This window comes from Falco rusticolus, chromosome 15, assembly GCF_015220075.1.
Source record: "Falco rusticolus isolate bFalRus1 chromosome 15, bFalRus1.pri, whole genome shotgun sequence".
Classification (NCBI taxonomy): Eukaryota; Metazoa; Chordata; class Aves; order Falconiformes; family Falconidae; genus Falco; species Falco rusticolus.
In genome coordinates, this window is record NC_051201.1 from 9,487,294 (window position 1) to 9,503,757 (window position 16,464).

The 16,464-nt window shown below is 37.7% G+C and overlaps 1 protein-coding gene and 1 long non-coding RNA gene across 3 annotated transcripts in view; one reads left to right on the forward strand and one right to left on the reverse strand.

The window, feature by feature from the left end:
* LOC119157952 overlaps positions 1-2,933 on the forward strand; it is a 34,527-nt gene extending 31,594 nt beyond the window's left edge. The window contains exon 3 of the long non-coding RNA XR_005107711.1: positions 2,624-2,933. This is a non-coding gene — a long non-coding RNA (uncharacterized LOC119157952). The remainder of the gene's footprint in view (positions 1-2,623) is intronic.
* The window catches only part of CDH11 (cadherin 11), an 81,793-nt gene that overhangs the window by 18,643 nt on the left and 46,686 nt on the right, over positions 1-16,464 (reverse strand). The window contains exons 3-5 of one of the 2 annotated variants that reach the window (XM_037409375.1): positions 3,027-3,132; positions 1,747-2,142; positions 426-720 (exon numbers count right to left, since the gene is read on the reverse strand). In XM_037409375.1, coding sequence (XP_037265272.1) covers positions 426-720; positions 1,747-1,974 — 523 coding nt within the window. In that variant the 5' untranslated portion in view covers positions 1,975-2,142; positions 3,027-3,132. The remainder of the gene's footprint in view (positions 1-425; positions 721-1,746; positions 2,143-3,026; positions 3,133-16,464) is intronic. The other variant, XM_037409374.1, reaches the window with a different exon arrangement.

The window sequence follows — 16,464 nt, forward strand, 5'->3', positions numbered from 1 at the left end:
ATTTTCCTCAGTAAGCTGCAGAGAAATCTTTCCTGTAGAAATCTCTGAGATAGACAGAAGCTTAAACAGAAGACGAAAATGGAATAGATAGTGTGGCAGTAACTCCTTAGCTTTGTTATGCAGCTCTGCCAAGGGAATGATGATGTTTACCCCAGAGGATTCACACCCCATAAATTCCAGGGGACACTCACATTCCTTCCTAGAAGGAAATAGTCCTGTTCTAGGAACCATCTAGAGACACTTCAATCGTGACAGCTAGTAGCTGTGCAGGGTTTGATTTGGTCAGCAAAGTAAGACAAATTGACTGAGCCACTGGCTGAGCATGAAGTAAATTTTACTTCCCAATAAGAAATAAAGCCATGATGTACTGACGATGCAACATCTTCCATAGGGCCAGGAGCTGAAGCACATTTACGAGTACTTACCTACGTTTGATCTCTCTGGCACATTGGCATGGTAGTTTTCATGAAGAAACTCAGGCGGGTTGTCATTTATATCTTGAACTTTAACAATGAATTCAGAAGGTGGTTCCAAAGGTCTGTTAGTGTTCCTGTCTACAGCTTGTGCTGTCAGAGTGTACTGAGCTCTCTCCTCCCGGTCCAGTGTCTTTGTTGCATGGATGTTCCCTGATTTGTCATCGATAACAAAAATGATTCCTGCTCCTTCACCTGAGAGAATGTATTTAATGTTTCCATCTCCAGAATCAATATCTGAATGAAGCTACAAAACGAGAAACAGACACACCTTAACAAGATGGTATACTTGTTATATATGCATTTATGAAAGAAAAAAGTTCAGGAAATATTATCATTTCATAGTTTTCAAAAATCTTGTCTTACATCAGGTGATAATCCGTACGCAGGCACACGCTGTGAACACATCTGCCCTGCGCTCAGAGAAGCTGCCTGCGCAGACTTGCATGCTACTGCATGTAGTGTGCTACTGAGACCCAAGCTTTAAGATTTAAGGTTTAAGATTTAAGGAAGAGAATGCATGAGAAGATATTTAGAAAAGGTTCTTTTTTCAAATGAGGTTGGAAGGAAGAGTCACTTTTACAAAGATTTTGTACCCTACTTACTAATGTATGTAAAAAGCTGTTAAGTGACAAACGGGATGTGACGAATGAGCCAATCGGTGATTGCCAACAAGTTTTTAATTACAACCTCTTCGTTGTAAAGGAAGTAACAAAACCTTACATTCTTATTTTCACAACCATGTATTTATATTTATGTATTTATATTCTGTTTGTGTTAGACACTAACAGAATAAAATATTAGTCCAGGATGCGTGTACATAGATATATATCTTCCTCTATACATAGCCTTCATATATTTAGTTTTACTGATAACATAACATTAAAGAAATGAAGAGATACCTACTGAGCAGTACACTTTTACTGAGCTGCTGGGTTAAGGCATTACATTTTAATGACCATTTTTAAAGACCCAAGGATGATACCAGATATTCTTGATGCATATTGTTGCTCAAGTGGTTGCTGTGGTTCCTGCTGTCGTGTTAGATAACAGCTTGTACCCCTTCATTCAAAGACTGTTGAGGTCAATGGAAAAGTCTGTATTGACTTAGGTAGTATATTGCTTAAGACCTTAATTGAGCTACAATAGAACGATTAATTCTTAGGTGAATCAGGCAGCTGCTGAAGAAGCAACTAATTCAACAGAAAAGCAATGGCAAGGAAAGAAAGCAACTCACAAAAAATTCAAGAATGAAAACCAAATTCTTTCTTACCCTTCCTACCAGTACAGGATCTGGTCCTGTATACTCTTCTATAACAAAGAACTGATTCCACACCCAGCCTCTTTTTGAACGATGCAGAACTTGTCCTTCTTTTCCCTTTTCATGGTGACCATGAAGTGATGGCCTTGCGTGGTTCAGTTTGTCTGTAGTTACGGCATGGCTGTAATACAGCACACCCAGGCAGATAAGAGCGGCATGTAAACAATTGTCCTCCTTCATTTTTGGTTATTTTGTAGGCACAGGAGTATCCAAGAATCTACCCCTTCCACCTTGGAAGTCAAGAAGTTTGGGGCTACTGAAAAGTTTCAGATAAAATGTTCTGCACATAGGATGCCACCACACATTAAACACATCACCTTAATGCTCTGTAGCTTCCCAACTTAATTCCTGAAAGAAAAAAAAAATGGAGAAGATAGTTTTGTTATGTCTTTGAGGTGCAATTCTTTTTTATTAAGAAAATAAAACTAGGACTGCCTTGGGAAATGTCAAGATAATAAGAAGATTAAAATATATTCATAATTATTAATACTGAGTAATGAGTATATTTGGTGTTTTGTTACATGTACCTGCCACCTTGTAAAATCTCCTGACTTGCTTGTTAGGGCCCTCATTTGGGAGTTGAAAGATAGAGAATCATATTCTCTCATGATTCTTCCAAATGGATTTAGCCCAAGATGCAAGGTAGCTATAGAAACACCTAATTTATATCGACACCCTCTTTGGAGCTTAGATCCAAGCTGTTAAGCCATAGGTTTAGATGTAAGATAGATACCAAGATACTTGCTTATGAAGAGTGGACTATTTCTACACATGCCTTTTCATGACCAACAGACTTTCATGTCGAAAATAACTACCTATGTTTTTCTAGGCAGGAGCAGCGGCTGACAGAACTCCAAGGACCTACATTTTGGATTTAGACCCTACCCTTGAAGTAGCCCTTCTGCCTCCCTCTGAGGATCAAGTTATCAAAGCAGAGAAGCAGCACTGATTGCCAATTCGGCTGCCTTTGTGCTGGTGATGACAAATGCCACAAACAAATAAAAACATATTCAGGTACCTTTGATAATATAACAATTGATTTGGCTATTTGTTCCTACTTTCCCTGTGATTTAAATTACCAGAATGATATTGATTTCTTACTTTCTAATAATTCTTAAAACACTAGGTCAGAATTAATATTTGAAGCAAAAATTGCGAAATACAGTGAAAACTGAACTGAGGTCTATACCTCCAGCAGCTAACGATCCATCAAAAAGGCCACTTTCACCTACCCATGGGGTTTCCAACACATAGTACTCCAATCTCTACAGAACAGCCAAGTTTTACAAGGTCCCTACGATGTTTGGTTTAGCTTTCAGTGTAATTCACTTTACTCTTCTGCAAGATAGTAATAAAACATTCAAAGTTATATTCATACAGGCATGTGTATAAATATATGCTACCACCTTCTTTAAAGCAGCATGACTTTTTAAATGAGAAATAAGGAGATCTTACACACGGTATCTGTGGTGGAGAAATTATGAATATAGGGAAAAGCTTGAACATACATCAAATTCTATAACTCCAGAAACAGATAAACAACTCACTAGCACCCTTTGCACAGCTACAGAAAAATACACACCCAATATTGACAGACAGGGGTTTATAAATAAGTAATTCATAATTAAGGAATGAAATATTTGGGTTTGTTTCCTCAAAAAATGATGTTTTTCTTTTTATTTTGTTGAAAACTGAAATCACCTCAATTACAACACCACAATGGCTCCAGCATAATGAATTAAACGAAAGTCACACGTATAGATGCAAATATAACCTGGCTTTCCTAAGCATACTTATTAAGTACATTTGGTGTATCCATTTAATTTTTTACTATTGTTGTATGATGTCACATTACAGATGACTCATACCAGCATGGAAGACATGAAAAAGAAAGCAATATTATTTTGGTCAGAAAAATGCTTTCATTCTGATACAATATAAGCGTGTGAAGTGTGGAGCATTAGGTCTGTGGTGGAAGTGGCTTAAATATGAAAAGCCCTTCAACACTAGTTATCATAGTGCATTCATATGATAATAGCTACTCCTAAAAAGAAAGGACACTTCTTTTACCCCCCAGTTTGGCACAGAAAAAATAAAGTTGAACCCCTTAATATGCAACATTTACTTACTAAGTTTCCGTATCATTTAACTTTACTAAACAATAGTAAGTTTTCTTAAATATAAGCCATCAAATTCTCTACTAATCCCACAGCTGTAAAATTAGTTATTCTGTCCTGTTTAGTAAACACCTCTGGGTTTACATCCTTGTGCCAGGTGTAAATTTAACACCACAGCAAGCAGGCTGTGAGGTCACCTCTTTTGGCTGCTTTGTCTACAGAAATTTATGGATGCAACCAAATTCTACGTATTAAGGCCAGTTCAGTCTGCTTCATAATCGCCTTCTGTTAACCAACGATACTGCTGTCTGAGATGTAGTGTGGTATGGAGTCTCCTTTGAGCCAAATGGTCTTCAGTGCCACGCACAGGATACCTAATTACACTGGGCAAGTACAATTGCTATAGGGATCTATAGCATGAATAATATGCTCCAAGCAGAAATGAAATAGGAAGGTATGCTTAGGCAGCTGTGCATTGTTAAACCTGTTGTGAAAAATAAATAAATAATAATAACCTGCTTGCATTAATAGATTTTGGATGCACTTGAAAATTAAATTCACTGATAATTATTCATCATTAACATCACATAATGATCTCAATGATGAAAATAAGTAAACAAATATGACCATTATTCCCAAACTTCTCGATACTGTTATGTAAATCAGTAAACACTTTATAAAGATACTTACTTAACAATAATGGAAGAGCCAAGCTGATACATAAGCTGCTTATTATCAGCTATTCAAGAGTGAAGTGCTGGAAACAAAATCGTAATCACAAAACCATGCTTAATTTACTAATAAGTATTTAAAGCAAAAACTGTTTGCTACCTTTTGTTTTATCCTCTGCATATAAATGTACAGAGAGGAAGCCACAAGGCTAACATGTCTTCAAGATAATAAAAATATTTCTCATTCACTACTTGGGCTAAAAAGAAATCACTAAGTCTCTTTATGGTAATTGCTTCTGTTTTGAGTTATAATGTGAAAGGACTCCACGCAAGTCATACCAGGTTGGCTCTTTAGTGAGTGACCTACTGCTCGATAGGCTGCAATTAAGCTAGAGCTGCAGGCAGTGTGTCTCCCTGGCTTCCCTGTGCCCCTCTCGCCTTCTCCCTTCCTGAAGTTCACAGTCTCTGTCCAGTTACACAGCGGCTGCCACAGCAGTGAGCCCTCCAACTCCCATCGGCACAAGAAGAGCCAACAGAATAAATGAACAGGGTTCCACTGAACTTTATGAAATTACTTACATTCAAAACCACTACAATTTGGCTTTTTACAAACTATATTCCTCCTAAAAGGAAAGGTGCAGAAGACACTCTTAAAAAGTTAAAGCTAAAATAAACTTAATTAAAAGCCAAAGCAGTATTATTAACAACAACAAAGCCGTCTTCTATCTTCTTTTTTTTTTCCCCAAATAATCTACTTAAACCCTTTCAAACATTTTAACATCAACTTGGCTGCTGAAAGCCTACAGTTTCCTACTTCTTCAAGCTGAAAATATGGAAAAACTGTTAAAGAACTTATAAAGAAATTCCTTTTCTCTTGTGGAAAAATACCTCATAGCCCTGTACCAGTGGAATACGGATCTGAAGACATTAGCTGCCGCAGCTGCCAGGACCGCTGCTCTGGTAAGCGTCCACAAATTCTGTGTGCAGCACTTCTACCCAGGCACTGCACAACACTACACAGATAGCGAACTGTCAGAATCGTTTGCTGTGGATGTTTCTCGTCTTTTCACAAAATCAGTCTTGCAACTATCCTCAACATTATTGTTATTTCTGCACATGGATTATATTCCTCAATGACAGCAAAGCCATCTCCGTGGGCAATTGACCAAACTGCAACATCCTGATTTTTTCCATTGTTATCTAGAATTGCACAACATTTAATTTTGAAATCCTGTTTTCCTAAGAAATCTGTAAAAAATCTGCTTCCCACTTCTTTAAATGTAGTGGATGCCAGGTTTGAACTAAGATGGACTTTTTCTCATAAGGAAGAATTCCATTAACATATTTTAACTGCATACAAGCAAATGTTGGCAATTTTGGTACTGAATAATAGCTCTGCAGGGATAAAGGGAAAAAAGACTTAAGTGGCCACCACACAAGGTCAAATCACATCAGAAAGGCACATGAGTGCAATAAGATTCCCAAACATTGTCCGTGTAAGTTGATCAGTTGAGGTATGCAGGACTGAGAAATGTTAAAACAGTGTCTAGTCACATACATGGTGAGGCGTATACACAGAATGTTCAGATGTAAGGAGAGATCTCTCTAAATAATTGCGAGAGCATGCTTTCAGGGCACTTGTACCTACATAGATGGTATGTCTATGTTCCACACTTGCAGTCGTTACTGAATTTTGGAAACTAAAAGCCAGCAAGTTTCAATTTTAACCTAAGTCTGTTCTTCTGCTGTTAGAAAATAAAATTCATCAATATTCCTAAAGAAGGTATGCTAGTCAACTAATTCAGAACACATCTGTCATCAACTTGAAAAACTGTATAACCATGCCCACAGACTATGGCACGGAGTAGAGCCAGGGTCTTGACTCCTCCAACACATCGCCTCCGCTGCCCTTGCCCTGAGACCGCAGAGCTCCCAATGCGCAGCACAGCCCAGCAGAGGTGGTGCGACAGGCTTACCCCTGCTCTGACAGGCTAAGCTAAAATGTCAGTCTGCTCTACAAAACTTCACGCACAAATCTGAATGACTGTTCACGGATGACTAATAGATAAAACTAAAGAGCCAGCAAACACTGTTCTAATGACAAGACCAGTCGCGGAAGTGAAGTCTAGCCAATTTTAAATTTCTTTCATCATATTTATAGCAAAAATAATCCCAAACAATCATGATGACTTCCTGTGGGCTATTAAATGACCATATGCCAAATTACAATAGACGAAACAATTTTTCTGATTTGTCTAGGCCATAACTTCTGGATGATACATTAAAATAGCAATTGTTCTCAGGAATACACTTGGCAGAAAGCAGTCAAGAGCACAGCGTAGCAATATAATAATGGATGATTATGTTCTGAAATGTTTTGCAAAAGTATCAAGTAAATATAGTAAACTCTCAGACCAAATGAGATTTTAGCTGTAATTAGAATTAGCTGAAAAGATGAATGATCTATTTTACAATAATTTTATCATCAGACAAGGAAATGAATAGTTTTTTAACGACAGAATAAATATTGTATCATATTAGTTCTGGAGTTAAGAGTGCCTGAGATTTGGGCATAAGAACGGAGAGGTGGGCACAGCTGGCTGAGCCCCCGGTGCCTGTGGAGGGAGAGACCCACTGCGGCCAGGCAATGCCCCCAGCCCTGCAGGGGCCCTCCTCCCTGTAATCAGGCATAGCAAAGCTAACAAGAATCTGGGCATTTTTGTGCTTTTGGGATAGGGCTGTTCTGAGCAGCCTCAGGGCTCATACTCCTGGTTTAACTTAAATGGTTAGCTAAAAGTCTCTTTCTTCCTTGAATACTGTAATTGAGGTCATGAAAAATAAGCAGTTCACATGGAAAGAAGGTAGGAAAAAGATTTCCAGATCAAATAATCAGTCGAGTCCCACTGAGCCCATACTGGTCAATCTTCAGGATGTCTAATGAATTTAACTACTTCGGGAGTTTTTAGTAAAGTACATGAATTGAGGGATGTGGAATAGTTTTGTGCACAACTGTTTCATTACTCGTGCATTGGTGAACATATGCATCGCAGTGTAAAAGCAGAAGTTCAGTCTAGCAGGTATTTTTATCCTCTTGTACACTGCTGCATTCAAAATACCTGATACCTGATGCCCAAGTATTTTCAAGAAATACATGCAAATTAATATAAAAATGTTTTTTAAGGATCCTAGTTCTTGCTGCAGAAAGCTATTCAGCCCTAACCAGTTTAGTTTCACACATCTTGATAACCTAACATTTGGTTTTAATTTTTTTTCCCCTGTTTAACAAACTTTGTTCTCTTCCCTTGACTCATTTCAAGAAAACAGTACGTAAAGGTAAACAAATAGCCTGGTCCCTTTTGTTTATGAAACAAGATAAAATAAGAACGAGTACCTTCCACATTTAAAATTAAATTAAGTTATTCTCTTAATTACTTTTTGATTTTAAACTGTTCTGCATTATCAGATCAATCTCTGAATACTTTTTAGCTTAAACTCACTATACAACATACTTGTTGAAAGGAAAGGATCTCATTTTATTTACATGAAATAAAATTATGCAACACATCAAGATCTGCTATACAACACATCTAGTTTCCATGACACATATAGCAAAGCCAGTTCTTAAAATAAATCCTTTAGTCCTGAAAAATGCCAAGCTTTCTGTGAGATACCCTATATCTGGACAAAACTGGAATTAGGATTATTGCATTTTTCCACTGGAACTAGAGTATGCCTGATTTTTCCTTGACAGAGCTACTTACATGATACGCAGAATTGAGAGAGGTACAACACTGGTGTATCATCATTTGCAAGGTCTACTTTAAATGGAATGAGGCAACGTCAGCTTTTTTAACTTTCAGCTGCACCCCAGCTGTTAAGGGCTTTCTGCATGTCTTTTCAGTCAGGAAATCAGCCCATTAGGAGATGGAGTTCTGTTTCTCCAAACGAACCACTTATCCCAGGACAGCACTGGGACATAGAGATCTATTCATACACCAGCAGAGCTCCCTCCCAAAGTACCAGGACCGTGGCCCTTACCCATCGCATACAAAAGAGGAAAATTAAAAATGAAAGGACTTAATATATAGCAAACTGACTTTATGAATATGACTAACCCCATGAGACTAGTCATGTATATATGTATCTACTGGGAATCAAGCATTAAAGGCCCATATGCTGTAGCCTAATGTAAAACATTTTGTTTAAATGACAAGAGCTCTGACTTCTGATATAAGATTTTCATGCTGTGTAAGTAACTGGTAAATCTCATTCTTCCCAATGTGCAATTCTAAAACAGACCGCCAGAAACTAACACCCCGTGAGCCCTTCTGAAACACTGAATCTTCTTGCTGAAGCATATTTCAGGTCTCACTGGAGTGAACAGCAAACAACCCTCATCTGAATGCAAATTGATATAAAGTCTTTTGTGTCATTCACAAAATATAATTAGCCTTATGAGACAGAAGTGTTTAGTCAAGAAAAGGAAATTTTTCATATTTAAAGATATTTGGGAAAAAAAGTCTTTTAGTTATTCCACTGAATGCTGAGAACCTTATACTCCCCGAGTTCATACTCTGCTGTTTTGCACAGGAACACAATGCAATTGTAAAGGATTATAAGCAGAGGCTGCAGTTCTGCAAAGTATATATATATAACTTTATATATGGTGTGCAAACAGCCAAGGTACTAGGGTATCCTACTACAGAGGGATTCTAGGTCATGGCAAGATTTGTATGTACTAAATACATAAATAAAATCTTTGCAGAAGTGGTGATTCTCATCTTTAGCAATAGAAGTTGCTTTAAAAATGCTAAGTTTTGTAGAATCCTATTCTGAGTTCTGTAGAATCCTATGAAAGGAAATCTTAATCCTTTGCATTTTTAAATTATGTTTTATAGCACTGTATTGGATTACTGAGATGTTTAAAGCCAATAATCCCCAGTTGCTCCAAACAATAGGTTTTGAAATGTAGCCATATTTTCCTGTAGCAGCTTTGAGACTCAGTATTAGGAAGCCATAGACAAAACCATAAAATGATGCCTCTTTGAAAACAGAAGTCATTTTGCAGGGAAGAGGAAGAAAAATAACCTCCTGACTAATATGATGCGATATATCCTTCAGTATCCACCTCTGAAATCATCATGGAAGGAAAGTATTTTCATCAGGCTTTGATTTAATTTGTACTCATTCAAGATGACTGAAATTGCTGTTTGGTGTGCTTCATACAAAGCAGTAGAAAGTAGGAAGACAACTTCGTACATTATGAAGTGAATGACATAGAAATAAGCCTGAGAGAGTGATATTAAAAGGCTTGGGAAATGAAAAATGGCTGTAAACAGAGTTTTACATTTACTTGCTGCCCTGGGGAGATCCACTTAAGATAAATGTGACAGAGGCTGTCTGTTTTTAAGCATAAACTCTACGGGAAAACAACTAGCACAAGAAAGGTAGTCTTATTAAAGAACGTGGTGATTGATAGAGTCATTTAAAGTAATGACTAAGCTCTTGGTAGAGTTTATTTTAAATAGTAATTGTGTTCTTGTGCACCTCAGACAAAGTGGAATTCTCATAATTTCCTGTATACTCAAAGGCCAATATAGCCACAGCCTACGTCCATGCTAGTTTCAATATAGTTTGCTATTATTTAAGTGGCTATAAGTGACACCCTGAGGAAGAAATAAAGGACAACTAAAGTCACCTTACATCCAACTACAAATGCTGTACTTACATGCTAAGCCAACCTTAAATATATTTTTTTCTTTAAGAATTTATACTTATGAATAGCTAAATACCACTTGTGCTGTGACTGACAGTCTTTTTGGTTTATGCCAAAAGCGAGACAGAAAGTCACAATTAAACAGCGATAACTGAAAACCTATCAAAACCTAATGACTACAGCCAGGCCTCAATCTGTGGTGCTGTACTTACAGCTTCATTTCTAGAGGCAGCTTCAGCAGTGCTGCTGAAATTCCCAACTATTATAAGCATCTTGTGTGGTCTTTATATGACTAGTGTCTTCCTCTACAAAACATTTTTCCACTTTGAATATAATTCTACTAGACTACTCGACCTGCCAGTCCCTTTCAATTTGGTCTCCCTCAAGTAGGAAAGCTTCTGATAAAAGATTGCCACTTCGGAAGCACATGCAAACCACCCTGAAGCAGTTTGTTTAAGGCTAGTAACCATTGTGACTCTCATTTAGAGAGGTTCACATAATTAGATTCTCTATAACACTTATCTTTATAAAACTTGACAAGTTAGTGAATTACGAAGAGTCTCTTTTTTCAAATAAATTTGCTAGAGAAAGAAAGGTGAGAGCTACATTTCTAATCAAAGAGCCTTCTCCTTTTCTCAGTTTTCTTGGAGCTGCAGAGGGAAGAGTTCAGATCCTTCAGCCATGAACATGTAAGGTTCTTTTTGATGGTTTGCTCAACTGTTCCAGTTTAGTGCAAATTTCTTCCATAAAGAGCATAAAAGCCACTTTGAGATTTTCTGAATGAAAAACTGAATCAATAATTAATTTTTTCATAGGCAGAGATTGTCTGTGAAGAGACCTATTTTGGCTCAATAGCATGAAATAGTAACATCAGAATACTCAAACACATTCCTAATACAGTGTCAGTAGTTCTAATAAAGGAGACCACCACTGTTTAAGTACCTAATGGGAGGCTACAGCTGAAAGGACCAAAACTGCAAATTTAAATTATTATCTACAATCCAGTAAATCACAAGATTGTAATTCAAACAATATTTGCATAAATATCATCTGAGATGTCTGGTTGTAAGCAGTCACCACAGAATATTTCCATTAAACTTAAAAAACAAACACAAAGAAAACACCACCTTCACTAGACACAACCTTCCCTCTGGCTTCCTGTGCAGCCTGACCTGCTTCGACTACTAATCAGAGAAACTATGCATTTTCAGTGTTCCAAAGCTATAAGGACTAAGACATAATTCCCAGTATTATGCAAAATAATGCATTATCCCAGAAACGCAACAAGAGGTGCTAAGGTGATGCAATTAGATGCTAAGCGTATAAATAGCACAAAAAGATAGGCTTGTCAGCTTGCAATTAAAATTTGTTTTTCATGCAAATGATACATTTGCAGAAAAGGGCAAATGGTTCAGCATATTTTGCATGAACGTAACTCATTGTGAGTTAAACCTGTTCATTACATACCTCTAACTGATCATATGAAACACTAATACATACCAGAGATCATGGATTGGCGCTATTTCTGACCTGTAAACAGAGATACTGCAACAAAACACTTCATTTCTGTTCTTCTGTTAGAAGCCATTAACAACAGCAGCTTTAAGGCAATGCCTTCCTACAGTAGGAACAATGTCTGGCACCATGAAATCATGCAGTAGGGGCAAAATTCAAATACCTCAAACCTATAGCTGCTCTTGCACAAAAGCTCTAGTTTCAGAAAATGATGTTCCACAGAAAGCCGGTCATAGGAAATTGGCAAAAATAGACATTTGTTTAATTAGATTAATGTTACTCACAGCTGAATCCAAGGATCAGCTGGAATCAGATGTATCCTGGAAGTGCATTGTATGGTTTGGAGATACAAATACCCTAACTTTTGCCACCATTTCCCTGATGTCAAGGGTAAGTCTTGACCTTAAGAGTGCAATAATCAGGACTTGTAGCATATATCTGCACCTTAGATCACCAACACCTTTTTTAACAGGACAGTATAAAAGCACTTGAGCGTGAATGAACATGTGTGTGCAGTCAGGTAAAGCTTTAACTTCCAAATCAATAACGGATAGTTTTCTCCCTAATTAAGACCAATTAAATGTTACTTAAAAATGAGCTTGTGAAAGAGGAAAACCACCTGACGCTTGGTAGAACTGCTGGATTAAAAACAGTCTATTTCTTGGATGGAATGACCTTAATATGAGACAAATACAGGGGAAGGGATTTATATTCATAGGAGAAAAACAGAGTCCAGTAACAATAACAAAAACAATTAACACACATGAATATATATATATTCACACACACATATATATATAAAAAGACTGAAATCTTTGGTCAAAAGAATAGGATAAGGCATTTTTTCCCATTAAATATACCCTTACATTCAGCAATATTTCCTACCAAAATGCTCTTTTCAAAAAGTTGCCAGGGTGATATCACTATTTCAATCCAACCAATTTCCTTTGAAGTCTCCCATAATGGTAATGAAATAAATTGCTCTTGCAGTAATTACGTTTTTTCTGGAAAGGGAACTATTAGGGTGAAGAGAGAGATGAGAGTCTGTCACCAAACATAATCTTTCTAAATACATTGGTACTTGTTACACTTACTGGAATAAGAATGGAATACTTAGAAACTTTGGACCTTCCCAGTTTTTGTAAAGGAAATGTCAACTTCACAGTTGAAGTAAGAAACAAACTAAAATCACTGCTGACAGTCCTGGGAGTGCATAGAGAAAGAAAATGGAAGTTGTGTCAATAGAAAGCTTTTAAAGACCATATGTGTTAAGCCCAAGAGAGCTAGCATGAGCTAGGAGCCCAAATTATATGTTGAAGCAAGTAGCTGGTGGACAAGTTGAAGGTGACTGAAAGCCCAAGACTAATGAGCGAGTGTATTGTATAAAATGGCACTCTCCACGCGAGCACAAATACATCATGCTTGCAAGAGCACGAGGCTTTGGAAACCAGGTTACTATAGTTCTGTTAAGAACATTCTGTGTATGGCAATTCGTCAGATCAAATACCTCTCATCTCTGTGAATTTTATCATCTTTGATAGAGAGAAATGAGGCTTTCACAGTTCCAAGTAGTTTCAAATTACATAACTTTATGTTTCATCTGTACTTTTCCTCTTGTTTACAAATCAGGCTAAAATCATTAGTTGCAGCGTGTTGAGTGTACCAGGAGGTTTGTTTATGTTTTTTCCTCACTTTGCTCTCCCTGTCATTTGTTGAAAATTGCCATATACTTGCCAAGCAACCTGTAGCATCCACTGATTTAACCATCAGAACAGGTGCCATAACCCTCTACCTTGTTCTCCAGTCTAGCCTGATATCTCAGACTTCACAGAATTTATATCGTACTTTATATACAGTATTATATAATACTGATGCTCGCTGATTTTGTTCACATTACAAAGAATCTGGAGTTTTTCATTTAAAAACCTATGCAAAACTTCATTTCTTTGTGTATAATAATAGAATACTTTGCTTATTTCTTTGCATATAATGCTGAACACTTCCATCTTCCTTTTTCCTTCAAATCACTTTGGTAAATAACATAAGGTTACATAAGACTAACCCATACAGATTAGTATTTGAATTTCTTTATGGAATCTTTACAGTATCACATCCAAGGATAGTGATACAGTGCTCTTCTACAATGCTAACCCTATATTTTCTTGCCACTCCAAAGGCCAAAAGACAGTGTTTTCAACTTAAAAACTCACAAGAGTGAGCAAAAGGAAAAGGAATGATTTGGTACTACTTGTACTTCACCTACAATCAAAAATAGCTTCCTGGAAATGCAGTGGTCAGAGAGAATAAAGCACCAGACAGGCACCAGCTGGAGAAACTGGATCTGGGGATTCATCCAAGAACTGGGAACACATCTTTCTGAACAGACAGGCATGTTTCTTGTTCAAATGTAATGGCTGTCAGGGTAAACACTGCCTTAACATGTTTTGTTGTTTTTTCTAAAACTTTTTGTGCCAATTTTGTGGACACCTTCTGGCTTAAGCTTCAGTGAGTGAGCCTAACCGGAAGGATGATAAATGCATATTATAAAGCAGGGAGAACTCATCATGAAGGTCATAGGCAGGCACTTATGCTATGCTATTTGTAAACACAGCTATAACTAAACCCAACTATAATATGTAACACGAGTGATTATGTAAGAATAAGACTGCCAATATGAATGTTTAGTAAATGCATATTTAATAATAGAATTTAATTAAACAGCATAAAAGTAATTTTCCATACGCAAGATGAAATCGATAAAATTTCAGAGATTTGCCAGCCAGTAAAAGTGTTGCCATTGTTTGCAACATGGCAAGGGCTGCTTGTGAAGCTGACAGCACAGGCGTTAGGACTCATTCGTTAGGCTTCATGGGGACTTGTTCCAGCCTGCCTGGGGCTTGGGTTTAGTTAACTTACGTGGCTGTAACAGGTTATCTAGGGACTAGGTGACTACTGCCTGATTTGTTTTAACTTTTTGCTTAGCTTTAGGTGGCTGTGTGTTGTAATGCAGTTGGTTAATGTATATGGAGCTTCAAGCACCCTGTACTAGTGGCAGCTGTCCCTGCCCTTGGCAGGGACGTTGGAACTGGATGATCTTTATCCCTTCCAACCCAAACTGTTCTGTGATTCTATGATATGTATTGTAATGAACAGATAACAATTCACTATTCCATATAGAACACAGTACCTATGACCCCTGAATAAAATGCAGCATAGATACAGACATGGGATGATATAAGGAGATTTGAAAGCCCAGGTACAAGAGGATAGTGGAGGCCCTAGGGCTGTAAACTGTTCACCAGGGGTCAGCTACTGGCTATTAAAGAAAGCAGCCTTGGAAGCTGCACAAAACCAGGTTTAGAGATAACGCAGAGAACAAAGGACAATATTCAATATACATAAAAACACACCATTGACAGTAAAACTGGATGTAAGCGGAACTACAGACCAAGGAAGAACATGCACGGTGTGGAGATGTGCAGTATAATGTAACAAAAATTACTCCAGGTGGGTATCAGAGCGAGGAGGAAGAAAGCACCACCATTGTATTGCTCTGGGATGCAAAGGTCCTGCATCCCCATCCCTGCCTGAAGATGTCTGCCTGAGAGGCAGTGACATGTGACACCTGTGAAAGGGTAGATACTAGAAAGTTTCTGTATATCACTTTTCACTGTATGTAACTTGTATAAGAGCTCAACATGGATGAACTAATAATTCTTTGGTTAGACTGTTAAGACTTTACAGTGCATTCTTGGCTTTACATATACATTTCATTCCTTTGGCCTAAACAAGCTCCACAAGCTGTAGCGTAATAAACTGATGGAGACTTCAAGCAATGTAGTCTGAAACCTGGATGCAGCACACCAGTAACTGCTCACAGGCAAAGTATTTCAGTCTAACAAAAGACAATGTTGTCAAACGTGTGAGCAAGCTCACATTAGAGAAAATGGAGTTTCTGCTGAAAGGAGGTAACAACATGTGGGGAGCAGAAGTAACCTGGATAAATAACTGGGCCAACGGAACATCAAACTCTGCTTAGGAAAGCTGGTTTTGACAGTCATTAAAAAAAGCCATTATCATTCTAGCCTTTGCTGGGAAGTTTTCCCACTTAAACATTTAATTGGTCTTTGCATTTGTTAAATGAAAACACTCTTTAAGCAAATCAAATAATTACAGATCTACAGGGAAAAAAAGGTCATTCCATTTGATGCAAGATTTCTTGAATACACAACTATCATATTATTCTGTTTATCCTGCAAGCAGCAAAGTAGCAGTAACCACTGGGTCACTAGCTTTACTGTGAAACAGCACAACACAGCCTTTGTTGAGCTTTCCTTGGGGTGAGTCATTGTGACTCACTGAAAGCGTATTCCCTGGGATGGGGCTGTTCTCCCCTGTGTCTTACGCAGGGCACAGAGGGAGAGAAGATGGAAGCGGTACCTTTGGACATGTAACCAGAAGAACATGGCAGTGAAGTCTGCAGTTAGTACCTAGTCTTGAAATAAACAGCTCATTAGTGAGTGCTAAATGTTCATGCAAGCACATTCCCTTTAAAAACTAAGAGAAATATTCTTCTCTCAAACATGCTGCAACTCATAGATGTTGCCCACAGTGAAAGTACGAAAACAGCTCAAGAGGTCAAGGAAGAGCC